This window comes from Gekko japonicus, unplaced genomic scaffold (genome assembly GCF_001447785.1).
Source record: "Gekko japonicus isolate JY-2015 unplaced genomic scaffold, Gekko_japonicus_V1.1 scaffold760, whole genome shotgun sequence".
In the NCBI taxonomy this organism is placed as follows: domain Eukaryota; kingdom Metazoa; phylum Chordata; class Lepidosauria; order Squamata; family Gekkonidae; genus Gekko; species Gekko japonicus.
In genome coordinates, this window is record NW_015169798.1 from 345,764 (window position 1) to 365,225 (window position 19,462).

At 41.4% G+C, this 19,462-nt stretch overlaps 1 protein-coding gene across 1 annotated transcript in view; it reads right to left on the minus strand.

The window, feature by feature from the left end:
* RNGTT (RNA guanylyltransferase and 5'-phosphatase) overlaps nt 1-19,462 on the minus strand; it is a 270,839-nt gene that overhangs the window by 225,088 nt on the left and 26,289 nt on the right. Inside the window, exons 7-8 of the mRNA XM_015417084.1 lie at nt 15,976-16,085; nt 11,903-12,004 (exon numbers count right to left, since the gene is read on the minus strand). Coding sequence (XP_015272570.1) covers nt 11,903-12,004; nt 15,976-16,085 — 212 coding nt within the window. The remainder of the gene's footprint in view (nt 1-11,902; nt 12,005-15,975; nt 16,086-19,462) is intronic.

The following is a 19,462-nucleotide window of genomic DNA, read 5'->3' on the forward strand; positions in this document are numbered from 1 at the left end:
CAAGCCCAGGGTGTGCCAGGAGTGTTCAGGAACTGGGATGACAGGGCCACGGAGTGGAATGACAGCCCCAGGGTGTGCCAGGAGTATTCAGGAACTGGAATGACAGGCCACTGAGTGGAATGACAACCCCAGGGTGGAGGAGGAGTATTCAGGAGCTGGAATGACAGGCCACGGAGTGGAATGACAGCCCCAGGGTGTGCCAGGAGTGTTCAGGAACTGGGATGACAGGGCCACGGAGTGGAAGGACAGCCCCAGGGTGTGCCAGGAGTGTTCAGGAACTGGAATGACAGGGCCAAGTGTTGAATGACAGCCCCAGGGTGGAGCGGGAGTATTCAGGAACTGGAATCACACGGCCACGGAGTGAAATAACAGGGCCAAAAGTGGAAGGATCAGCTGTTGACTGCTGTTCACTTTACATGGTTCAAATGTTATTGTGTTATAGTTTATTAAATATTTTATTACACTTTTTGGTTCAGAATATTTTTTTTCCTGTTTTCCTCCTCTAAAAACTAGGTGCGTCTTATGGTCAGGTGCGTCTTATGGTCCGAAAAATACGGTAAGTGGCTTGATCCATTTATCTCTAGCCTCCTTATACCAGAGACATTCAAATAAAACATGCTTCACAATTTTTATGATCCCTAAGCCACAACTGCAATATCTATCTGAAAATGGTATACCTAATATATGGTCTTCAGAGATCGCAGATCGTAGCACATTTAACCTTATGCGGGTAATTGCTCTCCTGTACCTTGGAACTATAAGGAATTGTAAAGAGTGGTGGGATTCCCATGTGGAGAGAAGAGCAGACACATGTAGCCCAGTAGATAGTACTATTGATAACAATCTTCATAATCAACTGCTTGACCGCAGAGAACATTATTTTGAGTTTCAGATTTAATGCCAGTATTGAAGCCCTAGATTCAACTGAATGCTAGACAACTGCCAGTCTAAGGACAGCACCAGCCACATATCTTAGGAGCTCATAGATATGACAAAACAACTATATTAGCGGCCAGTCTATAGTCTCATTTATCCTGTGGACCAAGATTGCTGCTCCATATAGTACTTAGAAAAGGAATTGTTTTTTTTTTAATCTAGGATCCAAAAATAGCACACCTAATTGCATCTAACGGATCTTTCGGCAGCAGCCTGACACATGCCACATAACAAATGCCTCTTGAATCTGAGGAAACTTTCAAAAGCTGTTTGTCATAAATTATTCATTTATGTACTTCATTTATACCACACTTTTCTCCCCAGTAGGGACATAAAGTAGTATAGAACATTCTCCCCTTCTCCATTTTATCCTCACAAGAAAACACTGTGAGGTAGGTTATGCAGAAAGGGTGCAATTGGCCCAAGGTCACATGGCAAGTTTCCATGGCAGAGTCCCAGTCTCACACTCTAACCACTCCACCATGCTGGCTCCTGCTGCTCAGAGGGGGATGGTGGCAAAGACTCTGCTAAGCATGCCCATGGCACATGCATAAGATAGTTTTTTGGACACCAGCCAATCCATATAAAATAATATATCACAATATAAAATAATCACCTAACGTTCAAGTTAGCTGTTTTCATCATTATATTGCAGGATCATCAAGAAATAAATCTGCCATCTCAGAGAAAGTAAAATAAGTCCTCTTTTCTGCCATCCACTGATGTCATTACAAAGAAAGCTCCCCAGACATAATGCATCACCACTCTTCTGTAGTTTGTGGAGCACAAGACATAATGCAGAAAGGTAAAAAAGGGTTGTGGTAAGACTACATGTTATGGACAGGACCTCGTGGCGGAAAGTGCCATCAAGTCACAGTCGAATTATGGCAACCCTGTAGAGTTTTCAAGGCAACAGACATTCAGAGGCCATTTGCCACCACTTGCCTCCACATAGGAACCCTAGACTTCCTTTGTGGTTTCCAATCCGGGTACAAACCAGGATCAAGTCTGCTTACCTCCTGAGATCTGATGAGATTAGGCCTAGCCTGGGCCATCTAGACAGGATCTAGAGCTGCCCAGATTCTTGTGTCTCTCAACTATAGTTTTGAATCCTTAACAGAAAGCAGAACAATATCAATCCTGTTCCCTTTTACTCCGCACTGACTCATACCAATGCATTACAAAAACTACACTTCTTATGTGAGATGAGCTTTAAAAAAATTAAGTGCTGTGCATTCATAGGAATGGGAATGTTATACAGTAAACACATAAGCAAGACTAGGAGACCAGACAGTATCAGCATAAAGTGGTGTGCAATATATTTGATGGTCCCAGGATCACAAGTCAACAAATAGAACTGGTTCCCCAAAGTCACAAAAGCATTAAGCTAGTTTTATGCAGGCTTTATTGTTTAGTAGGAGGATGGGGATTTCATTTGCCCTCTTTTCCCCACATATATTTAACAAGTTGCATGTCAATATTGTACACTGCTTGGCTACCAAGTTTAGTATTCAATACAACAGCTACTGACACTTGTAAAACTTGAACGTTACATACAAGCAGGACCTCATTTATCTTGATTTAATTATAGTATTCCAAGGCAACAGGACAAGATTATTATTCATAACATTAAAAAGACAATTAGCATTTTAATACACTGTATCTTTGCAATAATCAAATAAGCTTGCATAGAACATTATGATATTGGTTATTCTATTTTCAGACTTTCTGATCTGCCTCAAGGAAACCTTATAGTAATAAGCTGGATACATAGGAATGACTTGATGTCACTGAATTCCAAGGCCTACATATAAGAAAATTAGGAATTATTTGCTAGTTCTGTCTCTTCCCTTATAAATAAGCTCTTACTCCAGAACAGTAGAATATGCGAATGAACTGTGAACCATCTATTACAACAATGATCAATATTGGATGGTTTCCAAGAAACCCACTGTTTAAGGAAAAAATGAATGCACAAATGAAATTCCATATTAGCATGAAGGCTCCAAAGTAGCAGAAAGAGTTGGTTCAGTTTGTCAGCATATTAAAAGGATTTTTGAAAGAAGTCCTTGTCCATTCTTCCTTATTCACAGAAATTGCTTTTTATTGTGGCCTCGCTAGGAGGCAGCAGAACATCATAACTGTATCCCACGGTAGGTAGAGACTAATTCATACTAAGTGTTCCCTTTATTGTCCTGAAGCAAGTCCACTATGAAAAGGCTACTTTTCGTAGGCAGAGGCAGCTGCGGAGGGGGGTAGAAACGGAAAGCTGAAGACAAAGAAGCAGATAAAAGTAGGCTGACTGTTGGGTGGGAAGGAGATAGGGGTTGCCAACTCCAGGTAGGGAATTCCTGGACATTTGAGGGGTGGAGTCTGGGAAGGGTGTGACTTAAGGAGGGGAGGGACATCAGACCAGTATAATGCCATAGATGCCATCCTCCAAACCAGTCATTTCCTCCACAAGAACCACCATTGCAAACCTTGGAATTACAACTGCTCTCCAGGTGACAGATATCAGTTCCCCTGGATAACGTTTAAGATTAGAATTCCTTGAAAACCAAGATATAATTATCCTCGTAATATTTTAAAATAGTATAGCCACAGTTCAACTAAAATTAATCATTGTGAATCCCTACTGAGTTTGATAGGAGAGTTCGGTAAGAGTTTAAGTTTCTCGATGGACTGTCCATTTTTTTAGATAACTTTGTAAATTCCAGAACTGACATCTCATCTTTATTTATTTCTATCCTCAGCTGTCATTGGAGTTGACAACTGTTGCCAAAAATCTATAATGGAGGACAGCAAGCGCAGAATAATTACAACTGGAGGTTCCAGGGATTGAACATGAAATATTCCATGTACAGTGCATGTGCCCTACCACTGAAATGGGACTCTCCCTCAGAGTATGGGGTACTGATGCATTCTAGAGGTAGGCTTGATCATCCAGGTGCACTGACCAACTTCACCATAAAGTAAGCCAGACCTTAAAAAAAAAAGCCAGACACAAACCAAACATTCATATCAATAAATTTAGAGATGCTGGAAACTGCTTGACATTCTTGCAGTTCAATTGTGATTTACTCCTTTCTCTGCTACACAAATACTACCTCATCATGAAAACATTATAGCTAACACAGAAAACCTGCTAACTTCAGGAAAAAAGAGACAGGAGCCAGGCCCAAAGAGATGTGGTAACAATGCAGAACCATAGAAATCAACTGCATTAATCTACGCTGAACAAATATGGCTTGCATTATAGCATTCCAGCATTATGCTTGAGACAAATGCTGCCTCATTCACCATGTTTAATAATCTGTAAAATTTCTATGCATTTGACAAAATAATGCAAGAAACACAATTATGTGTTAAAGGATTTACCAATAAATTAAAAACACAGTTATCAAAATTTTATCTGCACAGATGACAAGCCAAATGCAAGTTTCAGATGAAAACTGGTTGCACAAAAAAGTAGGCTAAGCTTGCGTTTGCTTTTAGATCCCAGTTACTAAACTCGCTTTTTGCAAGATAACTACCAGGCACACATTATTAAAATGCAACAGCGATTTCCCAGAACTGCCTATTTATGCACAATGCCTTTTTGAAAACAATTTACTCCAACTACGGAAAATTACCTTACAGTAATTTCGGGAAATTACAAATGTGTCTCAAAAGCAAAATGATCCATATTGGCCTAAAAGATTTGAGACACTTAACAGGTTTTGGTCAGTCTGAAATTCTCTAATCATAAAACGAAGCATTGCCATTTCACTACTGCGCCTATTCCACCGACAAGTGAAATCCTTTTTAATATTCTCAGTTGGGTTTTGTTCTCCGAGATATGGGTGTCTCATTACCTTCACCGCACTATCCCAGTCCGAACACTCAACTCCACTCATTAGAACAAACATCTGCTACAAACATTATTAATGAGATACGTTATCTAGGGAGAGAAGCAAGCCACTAACCACCTGGGCTAATTATACTTTTCATTACAAAAGCCAATAGCAGCAGCAAATATAGAACCCGCCTAGCCATATTGTGATAATTATCTTATTCATACAATTTCAATTTCGATAACCTAGGCCTTCCAAATTAGGTACATTTGTAAAACCATACTTCCCTCAGCTGTTCCTAACATATAATATTATATCCAGCATTAAGGCTGCAAGAATAATTTTTGTAATAGGGAAAAAAACCAGTTTGGCTTCTAGAGTTCTCTTTCATGAATACATTAGCATGAAAATATTTCAAAGACAGCAGCAGGTTAATAGCAGTGATTCTGGAAAAAATCATTATCGAATGCATTTCATTGAATGTTAAGAGGCAAAGTTTTAAAAGCTACGTTATGCAGACATTTGAAATATACTTTAGGATTTTCTTGCCACAAAACTCTACATCAGAAAACAGGAAGATGTATGTGGACATATTAAACATAATATATTATTATTCCTGTATGTGGGCACAAAGGTGGCAAAGGAAATGCCTTCTTCACAACTTTAAGACTGTTACCATATGCCAAGGGGCAATGACAGGTGAGGGCAAAAGAAAACACACAAGGCTGGGGAGTGAATTCTCACTGCCCAGGGTGATGAGCCACCACCAGCCCCTATGGCTAACCCTTCAGCTGAAAAACTGAGGGACCAGGTCTCTAGCCCTACCAGTTGTTAATCAAGAAGTCAACCCTGTAAAGTAGAACACGTTCAAGTTCCAAAAACTATTACTTTACCATACCGTAGAGCCAAAAAGGCTACAAATATTAAAGCAGTGCAAAAACAGGCAAAAAATCAGAATATCTATCTGTAGAGAATTATACAGTCTTCTTTGTCCTCTGACCCGGATGTTAACTGACCAGACTGGAACGCAGTCCAAATAGAGTTTCAAAGTACAAAAGCAGGTAATCCAGCCATGCCAGGCCCAACCTAGTAAAGAGGATGACCCATTCAGATCTTTCATTATGCCAGAGTGCCTGCAGCTGGTCTGATCCTGTTTGACCAATCAAGTGTGATGCCATATACTTTTGCAGCTAGTACTTGCCCACAGTCACACAAGCACTCACACACACACACCCACACACACAGGGTTTCTTCCTGTCATGAGATGGAATCTGAGTGCAAAACCCCCAATTGGCCTCAGCCTTGAAGCTCCTATAATCTCATTTGCACCTGTGTCCATCTCAGCTCCTATCCCTCTCTGAACCTGCTAGTTATCATGACATTACTTCCCCAAGTTACACACCTTCTGTAATCTACTAGGTCCAAAAGTCTGAACCAAAAATTTTGAAAGGCAAAACCCAGCTAGAGAAAGGCCATTTTCTTGACACCATATATGACAAGAATTTATTTTATTTATTTATTTATTTATCTATCCACTTCTGAGATTTTTTATTATTTATTATGTTTATAACTGAACAGCAAAATCCACCCCCCAACTTCCTCACAACAAAAGCAGTTCAAGTGAGGAAGCCAGCGCAGTGCAGGTTATTAGACTAGGACTGGAGAAGCCCAGGTCCAAACCTTCACTTAGCCAGGAAGCTCACTGGGTGGTCTTAGGTCAGTCACTCTCACAAAGTCACTTTGAAGGTAAAGTGTAGAATGAAAACTCCATGTACAACACCACCCTGAGATCCTTGGAGGAAGGCTGGAGTAAAAATGTAATAGAAGTGTTGGGACAAAAATTCCCACAGGCAACCATTCTGTTCTATGTGTGATTTTGTGTTCAGTTGCTGGCCTAGTACAAGAACATTCAGGTTCTCAGCTGTGACAGAAAACTATATAAATGTCCCATCTTTAGACTTTTCTAGCAGCTGGGGGTGTCCTGGGATATATCTTTATCAAATTTCAGCTGTCTGATTTAGAAGTATAATTCCTGAAGCTCTGCTGAGCACTTCATTTTCAAACTCTACCAGGATGTCTTGGATTAAGTGTGTGCCACATTTTAACCATGTGGTACTGCATTCATAGTCTGCATATCCCTTTATCTTTATAAAGTATCTTTATAAAGTATCCACCACTATTCATAGTGGGCAGGACTAGCTCCCAGAACCAGAGCAAAGAGGTGTGCCTTCATTTCCTGCAATACTGTGAGCTGCGCATCAGATCTTATGCTCTGCAACACAGGATCAACCATTTCATCTAAAACTGTGATCGAAAGTCTCATTACAAACACCGAATAAATGGTATGAAATGGCTGTTAACCTGCAAACCTGTATTTTTTCTGGTGGCTTTTTTCCAACTGAAGTCTCTAGTGGGCATTATAATGGGAAAATCAAGTGAAATATCAGGGGGGGGGGGGTATGTCTGCCAACCTGAAATCTACTAACTATGAACTACCGGTAGCCACAAATAGTAACTCTTTTAAATATCTACAAAACCAGGAGATCCCCCATATTAAAAACATAGGGAGTAGAATCAAAATTATATAAAGAACTCCCTTAAAAGTTGCAGTAGTCTTAGGAAGAGACATGCTCACATCCCCTAAAACATGAGGAATGTCCACTGGTGCTGGGGAGATTCCAGTGAAACAGGTTGAAGGTTAAGTGAACAGCTATTTAATTAACTCTGCCCTAACGCAAGGTTTCTGGGAAGGCCCAGGACAGGAGATCACCTAAGCCATTAGCTAAGCTCTGGCCGCAAGATCAGCAATGCCATGGTGTAGGCTGAATGGAGAGCGAGAAGCATGACAGCTCTCCATGCCTACTGCAGCCCAAATTTGCCCACCTCATCACAGCTATCTCTTGGAACTGGAAGGAAGTGCCTTCCAGAGTTTTTCTTTCCTGGCTTGAGACACATTCTAACAGGGAAGAAAGGAGCACACTCTGGAAGGCACTTCTTCCCCATCCACAATGGTGAGCCCAGGGCTGGGGGAAGGCAAGCAATCAGGGAACACACACACACACACATGGAAGGCAAGCAATCAGGGAACACACACACACACAAATGCAAGAGAGACTCTGGAGAGGAATGGGAGAGGATTTTTCCACTGTGCCGCTTCCATTCTACCTCTGACACTTCAGTCGCCAGTTCTTCTGTACAATACCCCCCCCCTGATATTTCACTTGATTTTCCTTAAAGCAAACAAAAATCAAGAGGGTTTAAGCACTTGAGCTTTCTGTAGTATTTTGCTAAAGATGCTTCTAAATTAAATCTTAGAAACAGCTGGAGAGTGTCAGTCACAAAAAGAATTAAGATTCAAAATGTATCCATATCCATCAGATAGATAAGTAATCTAATATACACATTATTGCAGGTATGTATGCAGCTAATTCATATTCTCTTTGTTCAGTTCTGAGAGACCTCTTTAAAAATGTGAGCTGCATTTTGTATTTCAGAAATCCAATTTAGTAAAAGGTTTGAATGCTTCTGTAATCCAGGTAAGTAGACCCTACCATGATAAAGATACAGATATTCAAATGAATGCATGGCAAAGGATCAGGCCTGCTCATACCTCACCAAATTTCTCAGTGTTCTACACATAGGGCCTCCAATCTTGCTGAGCCGGAGGGTACTTCTGGAATTTTAAAAACAAGGCCTCAGTGCCACAGCTAAATGGCTGCCGTGGGTGCTTGGTCCAGCCATAAAATATTAAGAGGTTGCAAGCAGTGTTCCCTCTAAGCTGAGTTAGTGTGAGCTAGCTCACGGTTTTTTAGCCTCCAGCTCACACATTTTTGTCTTAGCTCAGGAAGGATGGCTCCAGAGCAGACTAATTTATGCAGTAGCCAAATAACTCATTCACAACTTTAATGCCAGTAGCTCACAAAGTAGAATTTTTGCTCACAAAACTCCACAGCTTTGAGGGAGCATTGATTGCAAGTCAAGCATCCTCCTATGATGGAGGCAGCTGTTTCCAAATGAATGCTCCCTGCAGACACAAAAGAGACACATATGATGCTCTTCTGAAGCACCTCCCACTCCAAAAAGGTGAAGGAAAGCCAAGACACGTCATTTGCTTTGGGAGAAGAAGCAGATGTGAATGTAAAGGAAATCTATACTGGCCTGTCATGTTTGCCTGGGGGCCTAGGCATATATAGAGCTCAATGCATGGGAGATCCATACTGCATAATCTGTTCACAACAGAATTGGAGTGTGTAGATTACTTTGTACAGGCCCTTGACTCAAATTCCAACTTAGTGTTTGTTTGAAAGGTGGGATATACATTTTTTAAAACAATTGAACTTCAAGGCAGCTTACAATTAAAGAAATCTACAATAGGGATAGATTAAAACAAAACAAGGAAAATGGCTTCATATGGAGCATGACTCCTGGCATGTCTTTTGGAAGGGGAGTGGTGAGCGAAAAACAAGGAAGGGGAGCTGGATGTTAAAGCATCTCTGCCCTCCCAGCTTTCTGGTAGTTTCCTGTGCTGTTGCTGCCGCCCTTACAGGCAGCACTTAACAACTGCTTTGGTAGTGCACAGCAGTTTATTACCAGATTTACAGAACGCCCCACCAATCATGGCTGGTTTCATCCATCATACTGGGCCACAGGCAAATATCAACCGATTTGCCAAACCAAACTGGAAACCAAGGAGGGATTTTTCTCTTTCATTATGCTCATTCCTATACTCCACATCCAAACCTCACTGAGAACCTCTAAGCCATCTGTCAATGATGGTAGTCAAGCCACTTCAGGAAGCAGGCTGCCAATCAGCACCAGTTCTAACTACCGCTAATGGCCAGGGCTTCAAAGTGCCTCTGAAATCCAATACAGGTTCAGCCACAAGATCCTACCTTTCCTCCAGGTTCCAAGGCTCTTATCTCAAACACTGCCCCAAGTTTTGGAGGCTGCTGGAAGCAGCGAGACTCCAGCTGCTTCTCACTACATGTAGTGTGACTCCTGAGTATCTCTTACACTGCTGTATGTCAAGCATTCTTTCACCGTTTCACATCATTGTGTATCCTGGTTTTACAGATATAGATAGAACTAGTATCTCACTTCTTACGACTTAAGTTACTATCTGGATCACTAATATCCAGTCTGGAAAGGTCCATAATTACAAAATATATGTGCATTCCTGAATACTGTGTGATGCAAATTACTGAATGGTCATAAAACCAGCACATCTATTCCTTCCCAGGGTTTAAGCATGCTTGAAAAAAAGATCTAGTACTAATAAATTTATCCTGTAACAGAGCTAGTAGATTATATTGAAAGTCCATGTTTCTAGATGCCAACACAAGCCTACATATCTCTAACCTTTCTAATAACACTGTGGTTAATGAGAATGTACCCACAAAGCCCATTCTAGAAGGCAATTCTCACTGAATACAACTGTAAGCTTTGGTTACACAGATCTGGTTGTGACCTGCAACAAGGATACAGAAATGCACTGTGAAAACAAGGAAAACAACCACTTTTTCCTTAACATACAATATGTGCAGCTGGAAAAAGAGGAGTGCAAACAGAACAAAGGCAGAAATTAGAATAGATAAGCACCAAAAGAGGAAATGTATACATGAAAGAAGGCAAAGAATTTTAATATGACAATCTGTAATTTGTTGTCGAAGGCTTTCACGACCGGAGTTCATTAGTTGCTGTAGATTTTCCGGGTTGTGTGGCCGTGGTCTTGGCATTGTAGAACCTGATGTTTTGCCAGTAACTGTAACTGGCATCCTCAGAGGTATAACACAGTACTCCATCTTTCAGTGTTATACGTCTGAGGATGCCAGTCACAGTTACTGGCAAAACATCAGGTTCTACAATGCCAAGACCACGGCCACACAACCCGGAAAATCTACAGCAACCAATCTGTGGTTTATTTGTTTTAAAGCCCCTGCTTTACATATAAAGGCAAGCCATAATTAGCAAAATGGTATTTTCTGGTTTAAATGACAAGAACCTTTGTCAAAACAAGACAAACGAGGCTCAGCATGGGCAAGTGCAAAGTAATGCACATTGGACCCAAAAATCCTAATGGGGTCTGAACTGGTAGTAACTGACCAAGAGAGAGATCTTTGTGTTGTGGTAGATAACTCACTGAAAATGTCGACTCAGTGTACAACTGCAATAAAAAAGGCAAATGCTATGCTGGGGATTATTGGGAAGGGGACTGAAAACCAGTCAGCCAGTATCATAATGCCTCTGTGTAAATCTATGGTGCGGAGTCATTTGGAATATTGTGTACAGTTCTGGTCACTGCACCTCAAAAAAGATATTCTAGCGTTTGGGAAAGTGCAGAAAAGGACAACTAAAATGTTTAAGGGGATAGAGCACCTTCCCTATGAAGAAAGGTTAAAGAGGTTAGGGCTCTTTATCTTGGAGAAACGACGACTGGGGGTGACATGACAGAGGTTTACAAAATTATGTATGGGGCAGAGAAGGTAGAGAAAGAAGTTTTCTCCCTTTCTCACAATACAAGAACTCATGGGCTACTCAAATTAATGAGCAGTAATCTTAGAACAGATAAAAGGAAGTACTTCTTCACCCAAAGAGTATTAATACATGGAATTCATTGCCACAAGAAGTGCTGGCAGATACAGGTGTAGACAGCTTCAAGAGGGGATGAGATAACCATATGGGGCAGAGATAGCTACAAAGTATAGATGGAACACTATGTCTGGGGCAGTGATGCTCTGTATTCTTGGTGCCTGGGGGGGGGGGAAACAGTGGGAGGGTTTCTAGAGTTTTAGCCCCACTGGTGGACCTCCTGATGGCCCCTGGGTTTGTGTCACTCTGTGACACAGAGGGACTGGATGGGCTATTGACCTGATTAATCATGGCTTCTCTTATGTTCTTAAGCCAAATTGTATGAAAAGTTATTAAAACTTCAGGTACTTTATAATGATCCAGCTGAAATCTTCACACCAAAATTTGAACAGCAGCATTTTTTAAAAGTTCTCATTATTTGAGCTGTAAAGCAGCAACAGAAAAATCACAAGCATAAAGCCTTACAGGACACATATGGAAAAGCTGATGCTACAACAGGGCAAATGATACTTCTGGGATGGGGGTGAGAGAGAACTTCAACTTACCGTGTTCCATCTGCTTTCCAGCTTACTTTGTATGGCTTCTGTTCTAAAAGTTTAATGTTCTGCTCATCCATAGAAACAGGTTGAGCTCCAGGAAATCCAGTTCTAAGAGGAAAAAGGGAGAAAGGCTTTATTCGTTCCTGGGTCCTCAGTTAACACAGATCAGCCTTCTTTGACCGCATTCTTAGAAATCAGCTTATCTGCAAAGCAGGAATTTCCCAAAAAAGGGACATAGCTTTTTTGGCCAAATAAAAGTTTTGTAACAATTACTTTCTGCCTGAATTACATGCAGTTTGGTGAAGGGGGTTAAAATTCTTAATGGCTTCTACTAGGAAAGAGAAATAAAAATTTGTACACTGTAAACTTGTTAGCAATGTGTTTGTTTACAATTACTTTACATTGGGAACAACAAAATTCAAATTGTTAAGTCTAATGTTCATTCAGAGATCACAGTTTGTTTAGAATGGAGAGATTCACTGACCATTGCCTTAATAAACCTATAACTTTCCTCTAGGGTTCAAGAAAATGTTCTCATCTCATTTCTTTTAATAGGCAAAAAGGTATCCAGAATTTCAGACGCACTGTCACTTTGGGAATACAGTTTTTGGTATTCAGAACTGAAGTAGCACTAACTGAGAACCTTCCAAGAAATTGTCTGTAGAACCTGGAAACCAATTTTCCCAATACAAGGCTATATGCATCTGAAATGCCTTTGTCAGACTTCAAACTAAGTACAGAAACAATGAATGAAATTGCAGAATTGAGTCAACACATGCTCTAGAACAAGCAATTTACTGCTTTCCCAAGTTTAACAATATGTTTGGGATTTATGGCATTTTAAAGTTTTCCCTGTAATTCTGACTCTTGTAAATTGTCATTTTCTTTAATGGGGCATATTCTTCAGAATGGGGTGGATCCAACGATCCTCCAGGGAGCCTACTGCCAACTTAAGTGGCTGTTCCTCCGAAAGAGGAGGGTTTCTAAGGAAGGAGGAAGGTTTTAAACTCTGCTCAGTGAAGTTGGCGGATGGGGTAGGATGTATCCCAAATAAATGTTGTGCCTTTCACAATTAATAACTGGGGTCTTGAGTAATAGTTAACACAGTCAACATTTTTAACTTGTGGGCACCTTTGGAATTCTGATACAGGATTGAGGGTACAACTGCAAAATAGCCATTGCAGGATGTGGAGCCCCCCACAAAATGGCCACCATAGTAGGCAGAGCCACACGCACAGAGGAAGCCCCAGTGCAAGAAGGGACAAGCAGAGTAATTTAAGAAAATATGCTGGGAAAGACAAGTGTGAGAGAGTGAAATCAACACTGTGGTAGGAGCTGCCAATATTCAGGTGCTGTTATTTTAATCTCCATAGCAAATAGGATCTCCAGTGGCCAGTCAAATGTTCTGCTGGGCAAGAGCCCCACATGGCCCCATTCAGTTTCTAAAAACACTTGACAGGCACCAGGAAAAGTCAGTAGGCACTGTGGTGCCCATAGGCACCATACTGAGGACCTCTGTTATCGGTGACAATGAGGGTGCTGGAAAACTATTAATTAAGAAACTCTCAGAATGGTATCTTGAGAGGGAACAGCAAACATTCACCCCAACAGAATATAATCTATATAACTTCCCATTAGACAGAAAATTATCTTCCTATCTAACCAAGTATTCCAGTAGACTGGCATGAACAAATGATCGAAAGAATGGCGGCTGGGCAACTTCAAGGATTCCTCAATGAAGTGAATTATCTGGATCCATGCCAATCTGGTTTCAGACCTGGCTATGGGACTGAAAAGGCCTTGGTCACTCTGGTGGATGACCTACACTGGGTGATGGACAGGGAGCGTGCAACCCTGTTAATTCTCCTGGACGTTGGTGGCTTTTGACAGCATGAGTCATGGTATCCTTCGGGACTGCCTTTTGGGGCTGGCATTGGGAGGCACTGTTTTGGGATGGTTTTGGTTCTAATTCAAAGGTTGGCTTCAAAGTGTGGTGCTAGAGGACTGCTAATTTGCCCTTAGCCTCTGGCTTACAGGGTCCCACAAGGTTCCACGGTGTCCCGATTGCTTTATTAACATCTACATGAAGCTCCTGGGAGAGGCCTTCTGGAGACTTGGACTGAGTTGCCACCAATATGTGGATGACACTTCACTCTATCTTGTGCTTCAAACAGTTCACAGGGAAGCAGTGGAAACTATAGACAGGAGCCTGGAGGCAGTTCTGGGATGGAAGAGGGCTAACAAGCTGGAACTTAATCCTGACAAAACAGAGGTGCTACTGGTGGGAAGGAAGGTTTGACCCAGAAACTAGGATGTATACTGTTCTGGATGTTGCACTCCCTCTAAAAGAGCAGGGGTGCTGCTGAATCCAAGCCTCCTATCGGATAACATCTAGTTTAGGTTATGACAATGTGCTCTATGTGGGGTGCCCTCGAAGATTGTCTGGAAGCTAAAGTTCATACAGAATGCTGACTAGAGACAGTCATGGCAGCCATATCACTCCAATTTTGTTCTATCCACACTAGAACCTAATTAGCTTCTGGGCCTATTTCAAGGTGTTGGCATTGACCTTTAAAGCCTTATATGGTTAGGACCAGTATAACTTAAGGACCACCTACTCCCATATGAACCTACCTGTCCATTCCAGTCATCTTTCAGAAGCCCCGCTTTAGGTACTTCCACCATCTGAGGACACAGGTGGCAACCCAAGAAAGGATTTTCTTGGTCATGGCACTGAAATGTGAAGCTCTCCTCCCACCCAGGGAGCTTTGTCCATCTCCCTCTGTCACGGTTTTCAGCCAGTGGGTGAAAACTCTTTTTTGTTTAGCATTCTCTCACTAACTTTTATTAATCCTTCTCCCTGTACATTTTATCTGTTTAATAGTGTGCATGTATTAACCTTATTCATATTATAATGTTTGCTGCCTTGGGATCCTGAGATGGGTAGTAAAGGCAGTATAGAGATGTTTTAAATTAATTAGACAACGTCCACATAGTCTGAAATACATGATCATCAGCCTCTCTAACCACAAACTCAATGGTCAAGCACCTGGCAGCAAAACTACAAAAAAAGTTGCATATCTCTCCATCTATATCATTCTGTTTTCGAGTGGCAACGTTCCATGCTCTCCCGAATTAGTTGGCTCCCTGATCTGTCTGTCACAGGGTCTCCCTAGCCACTGACTGCGTTGCCTGAGTCCTGCCCACAGAATCGGCACCCAGTGTCTCCGCCTCAGTATACTGGGAGGCGACGGAGGAGCTGGATGCTCCAACGGGCAGAGGACAAGGCAGCCAATGAGGACAGCGAGGCCCACATCCAGGAAATCCAAGGCCCCGAGCACTGATTGACCAACCTCCACTGCGTGAGCTGCGGGAGTTGAGGGCGGTAGAGGCGGCTGACTGGGGCAACGCTCCGGTGGGCAGAGGGTCAGGAAAACAAGGCTGATAATGCTGGCGCCGCAGCGGCCACCGTCAGACGCAGCTGGCTGCAGGCAGCGGGGCAGGCAGCAAGCGGACGGGAGCCGGCAGCAGGGAGAATACGGCGGTCAACAACGAGGGTGAGGCCAACAGCCAGAAGCTGCACGCTCCGAAGCCGCGATTCGCTGAGCTCCGCTGCGTTAAGCCGCCAGGGCAGATGGCGGTTGAGGCAGCCAGGGGCCTGCTGGAGGCGGCCGGGTGACAACAAAGTGCCGAGCCTTCTGTCCCCCCTCGACACCGGGGTCTGGGAACTCCGGGAGAAAACACGGGGGGGGGGGGCTGTGTGTGGCCTGACACCTCACCTCTTGCTAGAACTCGTTGTACTGATTTCACAATGAGCTTTGCAACTAGTAGATATATAAATAGAATTAGATTATAAATTTTAAAAACTGTAAAAATGGGTTGGGGGGGGAGATTTCCACATCACTTACCTTCCCTCTTCCTCTGAACATTCCTTGCAAGGAACCTGCGTAACATCTCATCCACATAAGCCAGCAATTTTGATAATTCACTTGTTAGCTTTTTTATTATATATACACACAAGAAACAGGGCAACATTTCTAGAATATAGCAAACTACATTTTCTTTAAGAAAGCCCATACCCTTTCCATCCAGCAAACTGCTGGCATTTGCGCTGTATTTCTCCAAGCTTTGGCTGAGACGTCACTTGAGTTACACGTTTAACTGAGATTCCTTCCAAGAACACTGCACCCTAAAAGTAAATGTACAGATATAGTATTAGAATACAATGTGCAATAGTATGGATTTCAATGTGGAGAGATTAATTTTGCACAAATTATATAAAGTTAGTTTAATTTATCATTTTTATTACTTTAACTTATAATTTACACTCACATCAATATAATTTTACATTTTACGATGGTACAGTCAAATCTGAACAATCCTGTGTTTTAACATGCAGCTGACCTTCAATTCAGCACTACCCCAATCAACTAAATGGAGTAAGCAGTTTTAAATACATATAGGCCTGTGTGCATACAGTTTTCCAACACTGAAAAACCCTTGTGGATATGTGTCAAAGAACTATATTACTGAAAGGAAGGGAATGGACAGGTAAAAGAGCATTGGTGTTTGTGAATTAATGGACTAATAAGCCAAGTTAAAGAGGCAGGAGGGTAGGAAGAAGGATTCTATACATTCAATCTGAATAAACCAGTATGTACAACACTTTGAACTCAAATCCTCTTTGTTCAGGTGCTGAAATGTAAAAGATATCTACATAAAATATTGACTATTTTGAAATGGATGTACCCACTGAAAAATGGGTCTTATTTTACATGACAGAATTAACAATTTTCAAAACTAGTATCCAACAAAAGCAATATTCTTTAATGCAGGGGTACTCAACATAATGCCCATGGGCACCACGGTGCCCACTAATACCTTTCCTGGTGCCCTCCAAATGTTCTTATAAGGTTGACACAGCCAGGTGGGGCTTTTGCCCAGTAGGGCTTCTGGTTGGCCACGGAAAGCTCAGTGTCTGTGCAGATTTTTAAAAACATTAGTTTGGTAGCAGGTGCCACTACTGCACAGGATTGTCACTGTGTGATCGAAGGTGAGCTGCAGCAGCCATTTGGTGGTTGGCTCCACCTCCAGTGACAGTCATTTTATGGCAGCAATACGGTGGCTGTACCCACCACACTGTGTCAGAATTTCAGGTATGCCCACAGGCTGAAACAGGTTGGGGACCCCAGTTTTAATGTCTACTGCAGTCAAGCATTAGGTCTGCAACAATAAACCAAATAAAAGATAAAAAATTAAAATCAGATTTTAGGCAATTTGTTTCATTATTAGTATTGGAAGGTTGCAAATGAAACAATGATACATGCCAAGATATGGGCAGATTGCCATGAAAGTAAATCATTACCATATTTAGTGAAAATAACCTTGGCTTGGATCCGTCAGAATTCCTGCCCACGGAGCATGCCTTCCCCTAATCACTGCAGCCCAAAATATCCCCCAAAATGTGGCTCCTGGGAGGCAGGGAGAGTACTCTGAGGAACATTTGGGGCTGTAGGAGGAGGAAGTGAGAAAACCATGCCCCACCAAAAGAATTTCCAGTTGATCCAGCCCTGTATTTCAATCCAAGAACCTTAAATCAACATCTTATTTAGATACAGTAATATCCCAGCTGGTCATCTGCTAAAAAGCACCATCAACTACAACATCTTTAGTTGTTTTATTTTATTAATTCCATTTATCTTGTGCACTTTCTCCATGGAACTCAGAGTGGCACATGCGGAGCACATTTAATTTTCTCTTCACAATGACCATGAGGTAATTTAACTTGAGAGACTTACTCAAGGCCACGCCATGATTTTCATAGCTGCATAAACCCAGGTCTCCCTGATCCCAACCCAACATTAATCACTAAACCACATTGGTCTATTGGATTTTTTTTCCACATGGAAGCAAAACCTTTAGGAATCTGCCCATAATGCACTTTAATCTGAAGTTTTTAACCTGGAGATAGTGGAAGTGAAGAAAAGTATGTCCGGCTTTATATTAATTAATCCGGTCCTAATTACGCATCTTGCTCCAAGCAGCTACCACTGAGCAAAATAAACAAGCACCTCACAAAAAACCTGCAGAGTTCCAATTTATTTTCCTGTATGCATCCCTTACATACATCATAGTATATCCATCTTGGAAAAGCATCCTGATGCCATATTCACTATCTAAAATTGATTTTCTTTCTCAAACTGCTCAAGAACCACATCATGTTTCAAGTGACCTTTCTGAGACTAAAAAAGTGTACAGCTTATTTTGCCAAACCCATCTTCTGAAACTCTTTACAGCACAGTGTTTCAGAAAGAAAAAAGCCCTTTCACTCGAAGTTACATATTTTACATGCTAAAATCTACACCATTTTATCTCTACATCTGCAAACCTAAAGAGCCTCTTCACTAAGCATAAGCAAGATTCAGCATGAACATGAGATTTTCATATTTGACTAACATTTATTTTCACTATGGTGAACACTAAAATGAAAAAATAGAGTTCTGAAGTCTAATCTATTTGCTGTCAATTAGCACCTATCCCTGCTTTTTTAAATTACTGTTTTGTTCTTCCAAAACCTAGTGTTGTCTCACTTCCTGGGATATAGCCGAGCGTCTCATTCGCCATCTGATCTCTGTATACACCGGTATAGAACTTACGCACAGCCACAAGCACCCAATTTTCCTTGGTAGATAACTTGGATTGGGTCTCCAGGAATTTCCTGGAGAAGTTGGCATAACACTAGTGCCTTCCACTGAAGTTGCTGCAATTCTGTTATCTTGTGTTAAGAATGCCAAGGACTACTGAAGTGCAACAGTGCACTGAACCAAAGTCACCCACTTTGGGCTCGTGCCTGAATGTTAGAGAAGTCAGCAGCACTGGAAATGCTCCATGCAGCTGTCACACAGACATAGGTGATGTGAAAGTCAATTAAATGAGCCATTAAGTTAAAAAATGCTTTCATTAAATGACTACCCTACCTGCCTTGTAAAGTTGAAAACTTATCTGCAATACTGATTTATTGAGACAACCCTTACCATAAAGATTAATGGCTACTTTTATTTTCCAACATATGAAAGAACCAAAACATACTAAGAAATTACCTATCACTCCACCTTGTAGACCTGTATCTCTTTTCTTTCTTTCTTTTAAAAAAATTTTTTTATTGCTTTTCTAAAACTACAATACTACAGGATCGGGGGATGGGAACAGCCTAAAACTAGAGTACCAAGGATCATTATTACAAAAGTTTGAAGTTGTTGATACATCTCTTTTGTCAGAAAAGTAAAGCGCGAGAGATAATATTATAAAAATATCAAATGAAAAGGCAAACAATCACAAATATATTTGGCTGTACTTGTGCATTTTAGTTTTAAAGTTATACGTTGACAAAAACGCTACAGTGTAAATATCATTAGTTTGGAGTGATGCGTTAAGAATAAACATCAGGTTATCGAAATTAAGGTATTTTGTATTTTCCTCTCCTCCTGTCAAAGTCCAAATTAGTTTTTAAATGCTTTGGGGGTAGCAACCCCTAGTTCTGCTTCAAAATCAAAGGGTTTTGCCAGA